The sequence below is a fragment of the Acipenser ruthenus genome, chromosome 20 (genome assembly GCF_902713425.1).
Source record: "Acipenser ruthenus chromosome 20, fAciRut3.2 maternal haplotype, whole genome shotgun sequence".
Lineage (NCBI taxonomy): Eukaryota > Metazoa > Chordata > Actinopteri > Acipenseriformes > Acipenseridae > Acipenser > Acipenser ruthenus.
In genome coordinates this window covers 16,511,083-16,529,859 of record NC_081208.1, presented here as the reverse complement: position 1 = coordinate 16,529,859, position 18,777 = coordinate 16,511,083, and the positions used below count along the sequence as shown (strand labels likewise).

At 45.2% G+C, this 18,777-nt stretch overlaps 1 protein-coding gene across 1 annotated transcript; it reads right to left on the bottom strand.

Annotated features, from left to right (window-relative positions):
* Positions 1–7,436: 7,436 nt before the first annotated feature.
* LOC117963656 (DBH-like monooxygenase protein 2 homolog) lies at positions 7,437–17,695 on the bottom strand. The gene is made up of 14 exons (XM_034904568.2): positions 17,604–17,695; positions 16,481–16,818; positions 16,102–16,248; positions 15,235–15,393; positions 14,171–14,254; positions 13,108–13,278; positions 12,083–12,185; positions 11,418–11,584; positions 10,095–10,186; positions 9,768–9,864; positions 9,349–9,408; positions 9,086–9,216; positions 8,575–8,683; positions 7,437–8,076 (listed from the first exon to the last, which is right to left on the bottom strand). The coding sequence occupies exons 2-14, from the start codon at positions 16,760–16,762 to the stop codon at positions 7,903–7,905; spliced, it is 1,776 nt and encodes a 591-aa protein (XP_034760459.2). The 5' UTR covers positions 16,763–16,818; positions 17,604–17,695; the 3' UTR covers positions 7,437–7,902.
* Between the last annotated feature and the right edge of the window lie 1,082 nt (positions 17,696–18,777).

Below are 18,777 nucleotides of genomic sequence, written 5' to 3'. Positions count from 1 at the left end.
CTCGAGGCTGCTGTATAGAAGGAGACAGGTAGTGTGTTCTGTGTCCAAGCAGTCAAGGGAAAAAGTAAGGGTTTTGTGAAAACTGTGTGGTTTGTTTTGTGTATGGCAGGGAAACGGCTTAGCCGTCCTGCGTTAGTTAGGTTCCTGCGTGTGTAGTTAGCGCTCGATAAGAGCTAGGTGTTTGTTTTGTGTTTTGATTTTGTGTTTATTAAAAGTAGCGCAACCGCGCTTGAAAAACGCCATTTCTGTGTCCTGGGTCAATTCTTAAAGGGGCAACGAACCGAGAAAGGTGAAATCATTTACATTTAGTACCAGAAGTGTGGGTGCCCCTACGACCCAGTAAAAGAAAAAATGGATTTTAAGGAATTGATCGAGGAGATCAAAAGAAACACCGCTGCTCAAGTGGAGCAGAACGAGAGGTGGAGACAGGAGTTGGGGCTACCTGATCCGGAGCCCACAGAGATAGACCTGCTGCTCCAGAAGTGGGAGCAGGTATGGGTAACTCCGCAAGCTCCCAAGCCAGAGGGGGAAGAGCTGCCGCTGTCGGAGCCCAGAGGGGAAGAGCCGCCGTTGTCGGAGCCCAGAGGGGAAGAGCCGCCGTTGTCGGAGCCCAGAGGGGAGGAGCCGCCGCTGTCGGAGTCCAGAGGGGAGGAGCCGCCGCTGTCAGAGCCCAGAGGGGAGGAGCCGCTGCTTCCGGAGCCCAGGGAGGAGGTGGAAAACATACCTCCACCACAGCCCCGACCACCACCCCTACAGTCCAGTTCGGCGCCGCTGCGTCCAGTCCCTCACCCCTTGCTCCGGGACACCCTGCCGGTCTTCCTGGACCTCCCTGTGCTGGACCTGGAGCCCAGGGGTCTGCAGCACTGGCCACAGCTCTGCCCCTGGTTACCTGCTCCGCTCTCCCCGAGCACCCAGACGTCGCTGGGCTGCTGCCAGACGTCGCTGTCGCTCCCCCTGTTCGCTGCTTCGCTCCCCCTGGGTGATCGGACATCACTGCGCCAGTTCCCAGGGGAAGACCTGTGTCCACTGCGGCATCCTCCAGTGCCCCGGCCTACGCTTCGGTCGGCCCTGTTAGCCCGGTGGGGTCCCGTGTCGCCGGTTCGCGGTCCCTCCCTGGCAGCGCCGGAAGGACCGACCCATCCTCAAGCCCGCCCGTGGAAGAGGGCGGCAATGGACATTGCTGGACTTGAGGCTGGGTGGTTGTGTTTTAGGGGAGGAGGTGGCCGTCTCGTGGCCTGTGTCTTGAAAAGACAAGAGGGGGGGATGTGTGAGGAAGCAGGTGGAGTGAGACAGCAGGGAGCGGGTTAAAACCTCCCTGCGAGAGAAAAAAACGTGTGAGAATGCACCTTTTTGTTAATTGTTTTATTAATGATTATCCGCACCTGGGCGTGATTGGGCAGTTTAAAAGGAGACCAGACAGTCTGCTCGAGGCTGCTGTATAGAAGGAGACAGGTAGTGTGTTCTGTGTCCAAGCAGTCAAGGGAAAAAGTAAGGGTTTTGTGAAAACTGTGTGGTTTGTTTTGTGTATGGCAGGGAAACGGCTTAGCCGTCCTGCGTTAGTTAGGTTCCTGCGTGTGTAGTTAGCGCTCGATAAGAGCTAGGTGTTTGTTTTGTGTTTTGATTTTGTGTTTATTAAAAGTAGCGCAACCGCGCTTGAAAAACGCCATTTCTGTGTCCTGGGTCAATTCTTAAAGGGGCAACGAACCGAGAAAGGTGAAATCTTTTACAATATATATATATATATATATATATATATATATATACAGTACATATATATATAATCGGTAGTAATACTCTGTATAGATTTATAACTATGCAGGCCTATATTCATGCAATGTTCAAAGTTGTTTCTGCCAATTGGTGCACAGAATGCCTGACAATTCTGCAATAGCTGTGTAGAATAAGAATATAAATCACAACTTTATACTGCTAGATTTGTAATATTTCCAGGTTACATTAATTAAAGTTATGGCTGCACATTTGCAGAGCCTTTAAGCACAAAGTACAAATAAACTGAGCCCTGGATGAAGTACAGTGACTGTATTTGTTTGTTTTGTGTAAAAAGGGCACCTCTTTAAGTGTCTTATTTTTATGTTCCTGTCACAAAGACGGCCAGAGTGGGTTGCGTCAGACCAGAAAGGAATTCAAACACAGACACAGACAGTGGTTGTGATGAGCTGAGTGCAATGGCTGCACTCAGTGTTTATTAACAAATAAAAGGTTTGAAAACAGCAAAAAACAGGACACGGCCCTTGCGCCAAAATAAACAGACATACAAAACGACTAACACTAAACAAACGGTGCACGGACAGACAAACAGACACGGTGAGAACAAACACTTATATTTACGATTTTTACTTCTAATTACTCCTTTCTCTCTCACCCGTTCTCTTCCGAACACCCAACCACGAGTGACTAAAAATGTGCCTATTTATACTGTTGTGCTGGGATTCAATTACTAATTAATTATTCACTTGAATCCCAGCACGTGAATTAATTCTGTGCAACCCCGTGCTCACATATTACATTTAACCAACACGTGAAGTGATTTGTGCCCTCCTCGTGCCTAAATACAAATCTACACTTTTTAAATACACGTGAAACACAGACCCGTTTATATCCCGTGTACCAATCTATACACCAACATTAACATACGCACCATACATACAACACATAATATGCACACAGGGGCGGGGCACATTGCCACATATACCCCCCCCTGTGCAAAGCACACATGGCCTCAACGGCCACCTCCCCCCTTAAATACCCAGCAGTCCAGGCCAAAGTCTCGGGCTGGGAAGGGAGGCTTCAGTGGGCCCATGGCTGGAAATGCTGTCAGCTCCCCTGCCGGTAGTGGCACGGCTGACAGCATGCTGGTCCCGTCCTGCAGCGAAAAAGCTGCGGGGGCAGGTGGTCCCCCGACCTCCCCCTTCTTCGTAGCCGGCAGCTCCCTCCTGTGGGGCTCCGGCCACAAGAACTCCTGCAGCGAAACTGCTGCTGGGGAAAGTGGTCTCCAGACCTCGTCCCCCTTCTTCGTGGCCGGCAGCTCCCCTTTCTGGGGCTCCGGCCACCGTACTCCCTGTGGAGGTACGGGCAGCAGAGGCAGCTCCTGCTCCTCTGCTCCGGGCGGTGGCGGAAGCAGAGGCAGCTCCAGCTCCTCTGCTCCTGGTGGTGGTGGAGGCAGAGGCAGCTCCAGCTCCTCTGCTCCTGGCGGTGGTGGAGGCAGAGGCAGCTCCAGCTCCTCTGCTCCTGGCGGTGGTGGAGGCAGAGGCAGCTCCAGCTCCTCTGCTCCTGGCGGTGGTGGAGGCAGAGGCAGCTCCAGCTCCTCTGCTCCTGGCGGTTGGGCTGGTGCGCGCTGCGCTGCCCTCAGCAGCATGAATAGAGGCTGCTGGGGGACACCAGCCTCCTGCCCCTCTCCCCCCCAAAAATTTTCAGGGGGTTGAGCCGGTAACTCCTCCCCTTCCGGCTCTTGGGGCTGAACCAGCAGGCATTTTCCCTCTGCTGGTGGCCCAGGGCTGTGGAAGCCCCGACTTGCCTCCCTTTGGGCTGTGGACGCACCGACTCCTCCCTTTTGGGCTGTGGACGCACCGACTCCTCCCTTTTGGGCTGTGGACGCACCGACTCCCCCCTCTTGGGCTGTGGACGTTCGGGCTCCCCCCGCTCAGGCGTAGGACGTTCGGGCTCCTCCCGCTCAGGCGTAGGACGTTCGGGCTCCTCCCGCTCAGGCGTAGGACGTTCGGGCTCCTCCCGCTCGGGCTGTGGACACTCAGGCTCCTCCCGCTCGGGCTGTGGACGCTCAGGCTCCTCCCGCTCGGGCTGTGGACGCTCAGGCTCCTCCCGCTTGGGCTGTGGACGCTCAGGCTCCTCCCACTTGGGCTGTGGACGCTCAGGCTCCACCCGCTTGGGCTGTGGAGGCAAAACCAGCAGACATTCACCCTCTGCTGGTGGAGATGGGGACAGCAGGTACTCACCCTCTGCTGGTGGAGATGGGGCCAGCAGGTACTCCTCTGCTGGTGGTCCTGCTACCTGGGCTGCTTTTCCGTTTATGGTTGCCTCCAGGTAGCTGAGGGCAAACTCCACACCTTCCTCCAAGGTGTTTGGGGTGTGTTCCTCCCTATATGCCTCCCATCTCTCACTGTCCATCATCCACAGGGCCCGGACGACTATGGGCAGAGACTGGGCCTCCAGCCCAGCATTCTCCAGGAACCAGCCCCGCAGTTTGATGGCGTCTTCTGCCATTGACTTTTTTTTTTTTTTTTTTTTCCCCCAAAACAATATTTGTAATCCTTTATTTTTTTTTTTTTCTTTTTTTTTTTTTTTAATCCAGACCCCTCCTGGTCTGACGCTTGGATAGTGGGTTGCGTCAGACCAGAAAGGAATTCAAACACAGACACAGACAGTGGTTGTGATGAGCTGAGTGCAATGGCTGCACTCAGCGTTTATTAACAAATAAAAGGTTTGAAAACAGCAAAAAACAGGACACGGCACTTGCGCCAAAATAAACAGACATACAAAACGACTAACACTAAACAAACGGTGCACGGACAGACAAACAGACACGGTGAGAACAAACACTTATATTTACGATCTTTACTTCTAATTACTCCTTTCTCTCTCACCCGTTCTCCTCTTCCGAACACCCAACCACAAGTGACTAAAAATGTGCCTATTTATACTGTTGTGCTGGGATTCAATTACTAATTAATTATTCACTTGAATCCCAGCACGTGAATTAATTCTGTGCAACCCCGTGCTCACATATTACATTTAACCAGCACGTGAAGTGATTTGTGCCCTCCTCGTGCCTAAATACAAATCTACACTTTTTAAATACACGTGAAACACAGACCCGTTTATATCCCGTGTACCAATCTATACACCAACATTAACATACGCACCATACATACAACACATAATATGCACACAGGGGCGGGGCACATTGCCACAGTTCCCTATCCAGCTCACTCATGCAAGAGATTACAAATGAAGAGAATCAGACCCCTTTTAACAGCTGCACCCTGACACTTACTGGGGAGCCCTTATGAATACTGTGTCAAATCGATTGCTTTATCAGTCACTAGTTAGTTCAACTTTGAGATTTACAATTTATTTGACATCATGCTGGGTAGAATTCATTTTCTGGTATTCAATTCTTATTTGCCCATTTTTATTATAACTTAATAAAAAAAAAATCCAAAACAGTGAGAATTTGTATGAGGAATTAAGTTATTTTTTTTTATATATATAAATAAAATTAAAATGTATAAGGGGAGTTCTATATCTGAATATCCTTAAACTACATTATATACACAGGCATCACAGAATACTGTAATACAGGAAATAGCAAATTATCAAGGAATAAATGATAAGTATTGTAAAAGAAAGTGTTTTTTTAAAGAGAGACCCTTCTTAAAGGAAAGGTAATTAAGAAAAACGTGAACAGCGATTTAAAAAAAAAAAAAAAAAAAAAAGTTTTCTGCAAAAGTATTTTTAAACTTGAATTTTTCCTATACTGTGCCTGACTGAAATGCAGTGTTATTCGCTGTCCTTGCTTCATGAAATCCTTGCCAGTCTCACAGCAGAAATCCATGTTTGTTTTTGTATGAAAAAGATTGTTTCAGATTGAGGTGCCCATACAATTGTCACTAAAGAAGTGAGATGACATGGGCAGCATTGCTATTTTAATAACATCGTCCCACCCACTGTGCTGTTAGAGGCTGGGAGCTGCTGCTGGGAGCTCAGAGCTTCTGCAAAAGCAATGTCAAACTTGAGGAGCTCTTTAAAACAGTCCAGCACTGCGAGCCCTGTTCACAAAGCTGCAGCTCAGGAGCTAGTTAACAGGTTTTTCAGCAGGGTGTGTGGATAAATACAGCAAGGCTGTTCTGCTGTTGGCTTCAGTTTTTCTCTCATTCCAGCAAACTGTTTAACTTTCTTGAGCAGAAAACCATTGAAGAAATTGAGAAAAACTTCTAGTCAAAACGTGTGTCATTGAATTTATGAAGTTTCTTTATTTCTAAATGTAGCATTATTGAGTGTTTAATAGTTATGGATGAGCAGAAATCTCCTTCCCACCTCCCCAACATTAGAAACCTGAGTCTGGTTACAGCAAAGCAGCTCTTTACCACTGCAAACTGGCAAAGAGAGTTACACAGCGGAGTCTGAGACCCAGTCAAGTGTGTCAGGAAAGCACAGAAAAATGTACGCAACAATTTTAAAGGGAGCCCGTTCTTCATGTAATAAAGCACCAAGTTTACAGAGACAATGCTCACCTGCACACAGTTTAGCAGCTGCTTGGTCGCCTGGTTTCCGAGTGAACGTGACACTGGAGTAGAGACCTTCACCAGACATCTTGTTATATTGTCATAAGATTGTAGCAGAATGGAGGGTGACCAGCATGAAGCTAACACAGGAAGAACCTACAAGATCTAGAGCGACTATTTGAAACTCAGTGGCTATGTAGTCTTCCTGTATACTGAACAACTCAAAATCAACAACACATCTTTTATTTTTTAAATCTTTGAGAAAGCTACAAACTAGCAAAAATGCAAATTCAGCACTTCTTAAATTTTCAATTTTATGAGCTGTACCCCTCTGTGATTTAGTATCTTTTGAAGCATCCCTGTAAGGGGAGCCTGTATTATAGTATGAGTTAGTCAACCCGTCATCGCTGCACCTACTACAGCTAATATCTCATAAACAATTGCAGCTGCAACTTCATATTTCCAGGCCCTTTGACCAAGATGGCTACCACATTGGGGTCATGTGACTTTTTGGTTTCCAGATGATAAAAAACGCTTTGAGATACTGCCTTCATACTGTGTTCTGGGAGTCTCCAGGTCAGGTTTGAGTGTGGGTGTCACACAAGAAGCAATAACCCTGTCCTTGTCCTGACATACCCCTGAGAGTAAGCTGTTCACTCCCATTTCTATTTTTGTTTTTAGTCATTGTAAGTAGTGTTACAAGGCTAGTGCCGTCATCAGTGTTGTTGAGGTGAAACTAGAAGAGACTGAGTCAAGCAGACAAGCGTTTGGGCTAGTGCCTTCATCAGGGTTATTGAAACTAAAACTGAGTCAAACACAGATGTTTGGGCTCTAGTGCCCTCATCAGACAGTTTAATGAGTTCCACAGTAAGTATCCTTCCTGTCTTTGTTGACTGGCAGTGCTAACAATGCTATACGGGTAGTTCATGTCTAAACATTCGATCATAAACTTTTCTGAGGAAATCTGTAAGTCAAATGTTTCCTCTAATGTTCTGTGTGCAGAGTTTCAGGTCAAGTGTTTTGAAGTTGCAGATGAACTGCCAGCACGGGATTGCAAGATCCATGCAACAAACACGAGAAGAAACAGAACAGATGAGGGTGAAAATCCTAAACTTCTATTGAGCTGAGAAGTAATACATGGATCTTAGTGAGTGACAGAAGAGCCCCCCCAAAAAATAGAGAAGACTTAATTATTTTTTATTAATATTAGATTTAAAAAAATGTATATCACTGATGCCTTATGTGTCAGTAAAATAATAACAACAATAATAAACATACTAATTATCATAATAGTAATCCAGTTTGAGCCAAACGCCCATGCCTTTATAAAAGTTTTGCTACAGTATTTTTGCAGTCTTTCCTCTGTTTTTCCTGTGATTATATTGTGTATATACCACAGGTTACCCTGCATGTTTATTCATATGCTTTACCATACCTCGCTATTCTTTACAATGCTCACCTGTGCTTTACCATACTTTCACTGTGCTTTATTACAATTCTGTGCTTTGACTGTGGGAAGCTTTTATAAGGGTGGAAACGATTAATAGTCTCAAGAGGCACTCATGTCAGCATGCCCCTGAGAAAGGCAGCACTGGGCAGGGGAGAGGCGTCTCTCGATCCCCCCCCAGTGTCCCCTCCCAGTTCAAAGGGCCCCGGTGAGACTGATAAGACTGGTGAGCAGAGCGATGTAGAGCCCCAGCCCTGCAGTGACCAGTGCACAGCTCTCACCCCCACCACTGAGGGGAAGGGTAGTGCAGGCAGTCGCCGGGCTGGATTTGAACTCCCGGATGAAACTGAGGTCAACTATACGTGTACCCTGGAAAACAAAAAGAAAAAACATGAGACGTTGATAATCACACAACCGTTCTAACATTTTAAAATAGTACATGTGCAGTTTTCCCCTCTGCTTTTCCCCATGGTTATACTATGCATTTACCCTGACTTGCTATGTTTTTTTTTTACCATGTTTATCTTTGCAGAGTTGCTCAGGGTGTAGAGCCACACAAGCTGGGGCTTATCTAACTGATGTAGAGTGCTGAATACGGGCCCTGGCACAGAACAGGCCATGGGTGCAATAATAAAACCTAAGCAATGCCCATAGAGGGCACTGCCTGTTGAAGCCCTCATGTTAATATCTGGTTTATGAACTGTGAGCAGTTCTGAAGCTGTGTGAAGGAGTCTTCAGGTCATTCACTCAGCATTGCATCACTCGGTGATGTCACTCAGAGTTCATTAACCAGGTGATGTGTGAGCTTCAGCACGGGGAGAGTCGATGGAGTCCCTCCCCCAGTCCTGTTCCTGTGTTTGTTCTCACATTGGACACGGACACTGCCATGAGCTGAGGCAGATCGCGCACTGTTCTCTCGAAGCGACCGACAGCAGTATCATTCCAGACGGAGGAGTTCATCAGCGCGACCAGCTCGCTGAAACAGAACAACAATCAAACAATAAATCAATGAGCCTGTTAGTGACGATCACCCCATCAACGTGGCAGTCAATACAAAAGCAGAGCCGCCAGTAATACAAAGATCCTTCCCTTCAGCACCGTATTTTTGCACAGTATTTCTGTAGTTTTCCCCCATGCTTTTCCCAGGGCGTTTACCATAGTTTGCCATGTTTATTAATATGCGTTACCATAACTCGCTATTCTTTACAATGCTTACCTATACTTCACCATGCATTCACTGTGCTTTACTACACATTGCAATGCTTTTACTTTGGGGAAACTTTTCTAAGGGTTAATTTCCTAATATTGTTTTATGTAAAATTAATGTTTGCGTGGAGTTTGGCTGAATTCTATTTTTTTTTTTTTTTTTAAGGCTCACCTTGTGCCTTTCACCCCAAGAGCAGCGCTCATAGCTGTGGGCTCAGGAAGACTCCAGCAACTTGCCAGCTTCGTCCGAGGGTAATACAACAGGAACGCCAGACACATCTCATTCGTAGTGCCCAGACCACCCTGCGAACAACACACACTACCTGACACTCACACTCACCATGAGAGACAAAAAGTCACAAAGAGGCTTGACTGGACAGAGTCACTTCTGTTAGTTTATATTAGTGAGAAGAGAGACAGTAGTCTTGTTCTTACCTGAGTGGCTGTCTTGCGACTTTCTGTATTGTAAGTACATTCCACCAATATTTCATCACCCTGTAACAAATATGCGAGAACATTAGAATCATGCACATTACAAATGTATTTGTGTTTTTGTATATGCTTTAGCATACCTCTCTGGTCTTTACAATGCATGCCTATACTTTACCATGCTTTCGCTTTACTTTATTACACTTTGCTATGCTTTTACTATGGCTAACATTATACGGGTTAGTTTACCATACCCCTGCGTGATTTACCATGCTTTCACTGGGCTGTATTATATTACTTTGTGCTTTTAAAGTGGGAGACTTTTAGAAGGGTAGCACAATACAAAAGGAAACACTTAAATAATAGCTGGAGTGGAGTGATTGTGACTCTTGCTCTGCTGGGCCGTGTCCTCTGCAGTCACTCACCGCTTTCACCTGGACCAGGCTCCCCAGGAACATAGTCTCTTGCAGGTTGAAGTCATAATGTTCATTTTTCCCCAAGAAGCCGATCTGCTCTCCATTTCTGTGGAAATCAATAGAATGATGCAGGGAAGAGGGCGCTGTCCGATACAAGCCAAGATACAACCCTGCACTACATTTAATAATACTTTATTAAATAAGAACAATTAAACAGTGATACAAGTTACCATCTGATACACACCAGCTGGCATAAAGACATTTAAGATCACATCAGTCTCTATGTAAAGATATATGTAGAGAGAGAGAGAGAGATATGCTCAAGTGGTTCCTCACCTGTAGTGTCCGACTCGCACCCCTCTCCCAGCCAGGTGAGTGTGCAGTAAAGAAGCAAACACGTTCAATACAGGAGGTTCTCCTGAGAGGACCTGCACGGACACAGCCAGAGACACTGAGACAGACACAGCAACACACACACACTGATTCTGAGATACAGAAACACACACACTGAGACAGAGACACAGCAACACACACACACTAACATTGAAATACAGCAACACACTCTGAGACAGAGACACACATACACTGTGTGGCAAAGTGATTAAAAATCATTGTGAGCCAGAGAATAGAGAGCTGTATTTCCTGGGTTTATGTAATCTCCGGTTTTCCCCACTAGAGGCCACTGTTGTCCATCGATCTGCATGTGTTTAAGGGTACTTGTGTAACTGATATGGGTGGCTAAGGTGCTAATGGGTCTGATCATGTGTTGATGGAACCTAGTTGTCTTTAAAGTGCTGTTAACCTAATTGACGCCTTATAAGAGGAATCTTGTCTGTGTGCTTCATTGAGGGTTGTAAGGAGAAGTGGAAGCTTGTTTATAGATTGCTGAAGCCAAATGTGCGTGAGTTATAAAATACAATAAACTAGCAACCATCACTGTTCTGAAGGCCAGTGTTTACACTACATAGTTCCATCTGTCATGGACACTGTGTGTGCACTTAAACTATTACAGTGTAGTTTTTTCATTATCAGGGAAACAGCTTAGCTGCCTGTCACTGTAGAAAGGACCAGAAATGATTGTGAAGTGGCGCTCAAGTACGATCTAGGTTTGTTTTGTTTATTTTGTTTGTGTGAAACTGTGTGGGAAATTAATAAAACAAAGACCTGAAGTACAACTGCATATCCTGTCTCCAGCCTGTTTATAAGGTGTACCTCAGTCACACTATTACAACTGACACTGAGACACAGATACGGCAACACACACACACACACTGAGACAGACACCGAAACACACACACACTGAGACAGACACCGAAACACACACACACTGAGACAGACACCGAAACACACACACACTGAGACAGACACCGAAACACACACACACTGAGACAGACACCGAAACACACACACACTGAGACAGACACCAAAACACACACACACTGAGACAGACACAGAAACACACACACACTGAGACAGATACAGAAACACACACACACTGAGACAGATACAGAAACACACACACACTGAGACAGACACTGAAACACACACACACTGAGACAGACACAGAAACACACACACACTGAGACAGATACAGAAACACACACACACTGAGACAGATACAGAAGCACACAGAAGAATGAGGAAGGCAGCTGCACTCACCTGAGAGAAGGTGGACGTGTTGCACAGCCCGTAGGCTTTGAAATCCTTGGCGTTCGGGGGGATCACATACGAGGTATCCACGATCAGACCCACCTCCAATATCCCCACATCGTTAGCACGCAGCTCTGAGGTGTAGTGAAAAACCAGCCCTGAGCTGTCCACCCGACCTGGAAGAATGAATACAGGAACGTGAACACAGAACCATTCAAACAGAATTCCAAAAATATATCAAGAAAAATTAGAAAAAAATACACACAATAATAATACAGTTTAATAAAGAAAAAAATAACGATATCTGAAAATATATAAAGAAATGTATTATAATAATAGTACAAAAAATATACAGTAAAGAACAATAGTACAATTAATAATGAGAACAAATAAATTCTGAAAATATGTAAAAAAAACAAACAAAAAAAAACAACATATTTTTACACTGGGCTGTGCTTTCACTGTGCTTGATCACACTGTGTGCTGTGCTTTCACTGTGCTTTATCACACTGTGTGCTGTGCTTTCACTGTGCTTGATCACACTGTGTGCTGTGCTTTCACTGTGCTTTATCACACTGTGTGCTGTGCTTTCACTGTGCTTTACCACACTGCGAGCTGTGCTTTTACTATGGGACGTGTTTAGCAGGGTCCTCTGTGTCACTGTGGATTCTCACCCTTGCTCAGTTTGCTGTTGCTGTAATGCATTTCCAGTCTGTAGAAGACGGGATCGTCACTTGTCCCAATCGAAATCCCTGCATTTGGAGGCATCCAAATGTCCTGTAATAACACGGAGAAACCAGTTATAACAACAATCCCCCATTGCCACAGGCTGGGAATTCAAAATCATAGCGATCAGTGTGAGGAAAAACTGGGTGACCTTGACTTATATCAACAGTATGTACAGAATACTATAGAGGGATAGAAATAAGACTCTTACTGCATAGCAGTTTAATCCATTCCAGGTTTAATACATGCTTGATTAGCCACAGTGTATCTGTGACAAGCTGAAGTCTATTAAACTGATAGAAAAACCAGGAGTGGCTCAAACTGATATGCAGTGGGAGTCTTATTTGCATCCCTGTTACAGAATAAGAATTAGCAATGCAATGTTTAATCACTATTTGATAAGCAATTCTCCAGATATATGCAAAAATGTGTGACAGGCACACTTAAGCAGTCAGATACCTCTAAATATCCCCAAAATCTGCTACTTTCAATAACTGAAGCTGAATATTGTTAATACCAAGTTTAATGACAACTGGACAAGCTGTTCTCATGTGACACATAGATGGACGGATGTACAGACAGACAGACACCTCCATATCTGAGATTCTCAATGACTTATGCTGAATAATATTAATACCAAGTTTAATGACAACTGGATAAGTGGTTCTCCAGATGTATGGGAAATGTAAATGTGACGTTTGCGTCATGGCAGTTGAATAGGTGTAGGTACGACCGCCTCCACTGTACCCCTTCACAGGGGGGTTCATCTCCAGAGTGGACAATAGGAAGGTGTGTAGGGAGTGCTGAACGGGCAGAGTGAGTCTACAGTGTGGGGGTGTCAGGATGTGGGGTCATCATACCTGCTGCACGGGGAGAGTGAGTCTACAGTGTGGGGGTGTCAGGATGTGGGGTCCTCATACCTGCTGCACAGGGAGAGTGAATCTACCATGTGACAGACGAGATGAATACTCACTTGCCCTCCTACTGCCCAGCCTATCACCACCTGCTGACAGCTGGAAAACACATACATGCTTTGACCTGAGTAGCACTCCCCCTCAAGCTCCACGCTCACTGACGCAGGGCAGGCGTACACCAGAATGTGATGAACCAGGTCCACATTTCCAGACTGGATCTTGGGCTCCATCTAAGAAGAAATAAAAATAAAATAATCAGTCCCTCAAACAATCAATGTATTAACGAATAACACACCACAAACAAAATGTTATAGTCTGTAAGATTTTAAGTATTGCATTAACCATTTTGCAATTCTCTTGTTACAGTAAGAAGGAATAAATCCTTAATTATCTCACTCCCTGTAATCTCACACACTGTCGAAGGCCCTGTCTGTCTGGGGAAACAGGATAAGATCTGGTTACTTTGAAGTTCAGAGTACCCTTTGAACTCGGGTGGAAGGGTCTGGTTTTCAAGGTGCTGTTTCCCCTATATAGAGCGGATTTGGGCATAGGTGTTAAAAACACGATCACGCCCGTCAGAGACAGGTTCCCATAGACAAGGTGTCGGCCTTCAGCTGGGGGAAGGAGGGGGTCTGATTTTGCTGGCTACTTAACCTCTGTATTTTAAGTACTCTTTACCTCTTTCATCAAGCTCACCTTACTGTGCTGAAGGGTACTGTACGGTTAAACCTACAGTATTTATTTTAATATACTACTATACCTCTCTGGACTTTACAGTGCTCACCTGTGCCCTGTTCTTTACCATCATGCTTTATTACACTTTGCTTTGCTTTTACTGTGGGGAACTTCTAGAAGAGGAAGTCCTAGTGCTGGACCAGCACTTCTAGGGCAAGTTTATCTCTAGTGCAGTCCGGTATGGCACACTCCCTGCCAGCCCCGGGGCAAGACTGACAGCTCTGTGCCAGCAGGATTCAAACCAGTGAGCTCTAGATTGCACTCTGTGCCTCTACTGGGGGAGACACTGCCTGGGGAGTCCTGACAGAGTAACTGGAAAGGGAGGGCTCCTTCACCCCCTCCACACTCAGGACAGGTCAGTCCCTGGGGGTGAGCCAGATCTCTTACCCGATAAACATGCCGCTTCCCAGGGAAGTTGGGAGATTTAATAATTCTGCAGTGGTAGTACGTATCTCTCTCTGGAACTGCAAACTGGGAGAAAACAGAATGAAATACCTGGTGAGCATCCATTCACAACAAGGAGGAAAAAGGACAGGGTCAGGGAGAGAGAGGCAGAGGGGTGAGAGGGAGGGGGAGTGTGGACAAGGTGAGGGAGAAAGGGAGGGGAGGTAGAGAGGCAGAGGAGTGATAGGGGAATGAGGACAGGGTCAGGGAGAGAGAGGCATAAGGGTGAGAGAAGGAATGAGGACAGGGGGAGGGAGAGGGAGGGGTAGGTAAGAGAGGCAGAGGGAGGGGAGGTAGAGAAAGGCAGAGGGTGAGAGGGAGGAGGTAAGGGGAGCTAGAGATACACAGGGGTGAAAGAGGGGTAATAAGGATGGGAGGGGGTAGAGAGGCAGAGGGGTGAGAGGGAGGGGGAATGTGGACAAGGTGAGGGAGAAGGGGAGGTAGAGAGGCAGAAGGGTGAGAGGGAGGGGGAATGTGGACAAGGTGAGGGAGAAGAGGAGGTAGAGAGGCAGAAGGGTGAGAGGGAGGGGAATGAGGACAGGGTGAGGAAGAGAGTGGGGGTGAGAGAAGGGGAATAAGAATAGAGCGAGGGAGAAAGTAAGGGGAATGTAGAGAGAGGAGGAAGGTGAAGGGGGAGAAGGAAAGAAAGTTGGAGAGAGAAGGGGAGGGAATGAAAGAAGTTGAGAGAGAGGGGGAGAAACAGTACATCCCTAACTTAAAACATTAGTCACAAATTCTCCTACAAAGTCAAGTAGGAGACACATGTTTTGGCTAGTGTCTTCATCAGTGTCATTGAAACTAGAAGAAACAGAGTCATGTAGACAAGTGTTGGGGTGTAGTGCCTTCATCGGTGTTATTGTAACAGTAAGTATCTGTTTCTTCTCGTGTTTGCCGAGCGGATCTCACAATGGCATAATGAAGGCACTGAAGTGCTGAAATGTTTGTCTGCTTCACTGTGTCTCTTCTGATTTTGTTATATATGAATGAGGTCTCTCTCCAGGCCTTACTGAATTGACCGTCATCTCAAGCTGCCCCACAGAGTCCTGGGAGGGCGTGGATCTCTGTGTGCTCTGTAGCAGGTTCACGCTCTTCGTTCCTCTGGCATTGTTATGGTAGGCAATGCTGTCATCCGCTCCGTACGCGTAAATCAGCTTCATTGCACTTGTCTGAAAAAATGACATGTCACATGTCGGAAAGCAACCAATCACAGTGAAGTATTTGCCAAAATTCCAGCACATCTCATCCTGTGTACAGATGACATTTCTTATACAATAAGATACACCCTACACACGACTTATTAACTTAGAAATGAGATATTGTAATGAATCTCCTCCTAGCGTCTGTAATGGATCGCACTCCTTGCGGCTGATGAGTTACTGACATCAGCATAAGACACTTACCTCTAGACTACAGGACTTGCTCTTACCCTAACCCTAACCCTTTCCATTCAATTCAATGCCTGAGATGCACAACCATTGCAATACTTTATATATATATCTGCAGTTTCCAAACTGATGTATCAATTATAAATATCTTCAACACAAGAAATGATTGTGTGTGTGTGTGGGGGGGGGGGGGGCAGTGATAACGTTGCTTGTACTAATAAGGGTAAGAAAATTGATTTTAAAGAACGTTAGCACTCATTTAAAGGGGGGCTGTGATATTGTTACTTGTGCTAATAGTGGGTGCTGACTCTTCCCAGGCTGACTCTTACTACAATAAACGGATCTGTAGCTGACAGAGAGAAATAAAGAGTAGCTCTTGAACTTGAAAGCAACACAGACTCGTCAGAATATTACAAAAAACACAGCGCTTGAGTAACTGCTATAAAAACCATTAGAACTGACTCTTTGAGTTGTGATGATTTGACTCACTGAAATCTCCATGTCGTCTTTGTCGCAGGTCTGGACTTTGCGCGAGAATTTCATTGTGGTTCCGGTAGCGTCTTCTTTCAGGGAGAGGAGGGTGTAATCCTGGCTGCCATCCACCAGGGGGAGCTGGTCACCAACTGCGTGTCTGTCCTGTAAAGAAGGCAACCAATCACATGCGGAGTTGGAGAGAAACATGGGGAGAGCAAACCTCTTAAAGAGCACGACTAATAAATTCTTCTGTCTGTTGCTTAGATTCACGTTATATGATTTTCTGGTTCAGCACCCCTGTGGCTCCAGAATGTTTTTTATTAATATATACAGTATAATATTCAAACTCGGTCCCTTGACAATAGCCAGTTCACAGACGAACAACATTGTGTACCGTGAAGTAGGTGGTGCCGTTGGGATTCACCCCCCCGATGACGATATCCGAGCCGTCCATTTCCCCGCTGGGGCTGAGGCCGAACCCCACCCAGCCGCTGGTCTTGCAGGCTAGCTGGAAGGTGATGGTCTCCTGCTTGCTATCGAAGCCCCAGCGCAGGGACACATTGCCTGCCGAGTCCAAGGTCTCATTGAAGGGCATGTCTCCCGAGTCCTGACCCAAGACACTGGCCAGGCCAGTGCAGAGGAGCAGGGCGCTGCACAAACCAGCCACAAACATCATCTACTGAGCGTGTGTGGAGTCCTTAACTGCTACCTTATCCAAATGGGCCAATTCTCCTGAGAACACAAGAGTGCATCATGTAGAATAACCTGCTGTATAAATAGGCCTGTCAGTATCATCCACCCCCATCGACACGGCTGTACAGTGTGATGATGAAGCGACGCATAGCAACAGTATGTACAGAATAGTACATGGTATTGTAGACTTAGCGGTAAGCAAAGGAGGTATAATTGTGTCAAACAAAAGTCAAGTCTACAAATACCAGTCTGAGATCGCTGCAGTGGTTTTGAAAAACATTGTGTTCCTGCATATTCACCTTCAAAGGAACTCAAGGACAGACACCGAGTCTAACTGGTTTTATGACGGTTTAGTAGGATTTTATAACAGCAAGGGTTCAGACAGTCATCTTGAGTTTCTATGCAGTTTGGCAAATACCCCTCAAATTTTAGTTTAATTCACTCCTATTTTAAAGTTCATAAAATAAAATTGTTAAATAAATTGTTAAAAAGAAACATTTTGTTTATTCTGTTTTCCGATGTTATTCGCAACATTCCTTCAATTGTTCAAAATAAACACTACTCTTTAACAATTTCTGTCTGTCATGTCACAATGTATTATAAAAAAAAAAATCTGTGCATATAAGGCTTCAATTCAATCCAATGCTTCTGCCTACATATAAACCACGAGAGAACTAGCTTGAATCATTTATCAATGTCACCAGAAACCCTTGATAGAATTACAGCCTCATTATACACAGCTGGGTGTACATTATTCATAATAATAATAATAATAATAATAATAATAATAATAATAATAATAATAATAATACAAGTTAACTTACCTGTGCTGTCTCACCTGTGTGTGTCTCTGTGTTTTCTTCAGCGTGTAGTGCAACAGGAAGACAGACACCTTTAAATCCATCAACAAAGAGGGACCCACCTACTTCACACAGCCACACCCACTTCTCACGATATAGTTGCTACTTCCAGCAAATGAGGTATCTACATAATTTCTTAACATTGCATCTAATGAGTGCCATTCATTATCACTGGACCACCCTTTAGAGGAGTGCTAACAATCTTTAAAATTCATTCTCTTACTTCTTATTAACTATTAGCATTATCACTGGTCCCCTTTTAAATTCAGGCTAACCATCTTTAAAACACACTATCTTACCTCTTATTAACATTATCACTGCCACCCTTTAAAGGAGTGCTGACCAAGGCTTCTCTCAAGTTCATTTCCTTACCTCTTATTAACACAAGCAACATTATCATTAGTTTCACTTTAAGGGAGAGCTAACCAAGATTTATTTTCTTTTTTTTTCTTTTAGCTCTTCTTAGACAAGCAACATTACCACTGGGCCCCTTTTCCTCTGTTGAAGATCTTTTGTTTGTTTGTATTTTATACTTCTTTAGATATTTGTCTATAGTGCAGCATCTGATATATTTGCAACTCAGGGGAGCTGTCTGAATCATTGTTGGTGCCACTGCTGTATAACAAATAAAACTATATGTTGAGATTGCTAAGAGCAGAACGAGATGCAGACTTTGACCTACATCTCAATGCAGTTGTTGAAACAATACCATTCTTCTTTGCAGGAGGAAGAAACAACTATGCAAAATATACAACCGTGTATGTAGCAGAGATGAAACAACTAGAGGCTAAACAGCCAAATGTCTACAAGCAGATGAAATCAGGTGGTTTTGTTGTTTGCCGATCTGAAAAGCAAAACTTCAGCTGTGTTGCTACTGACCAAGCACTGGAGCAAACAATTAATCGTGAGGCTAAAAGTCAGGGAGGAGTGATTGACTTCACCTTAAGAAAAGGAGCACTTACACGATGGATGCTTACAAGACACATAACAGGAGAATATGCAGAGGCAATTAAATCAATGTGTAGCACCTCCACAGAAGTAAAATGGGGCCATGATAGCTCTAGGAAGGCAAGAGATCAGTGTGATGTTGCAAAAATTATTACCACCATACAGAGCCAGTATCAAAACCCATTTGACC

Excerpts from the sequence above, each read along its gene's own strand:
- LOC117963656 (XM_034904568.2), bottom strand. The coding sequence starts at position 16,762 with ATGATGTTTGTGGCTGGTTTGTGCAGCGCCCTGCTCCTCTGCACTGGC. Across the intron at positions 12,186-13,107 it reads GCTGGGCAGTAGGAGGGCAA|GACATTTGGATGCCTCCAAA; the intron begins GTGAGTATTCAT and ends GTGTTATTACAG. Across the intron at positions 8,077-8,574 it reads TGGCAGTGTCCGTGTCCAAT|GGTACACGTATAGTTGACCT; the intron begins GTGAGAACAAAC and ends TTTGTTTTCCAG.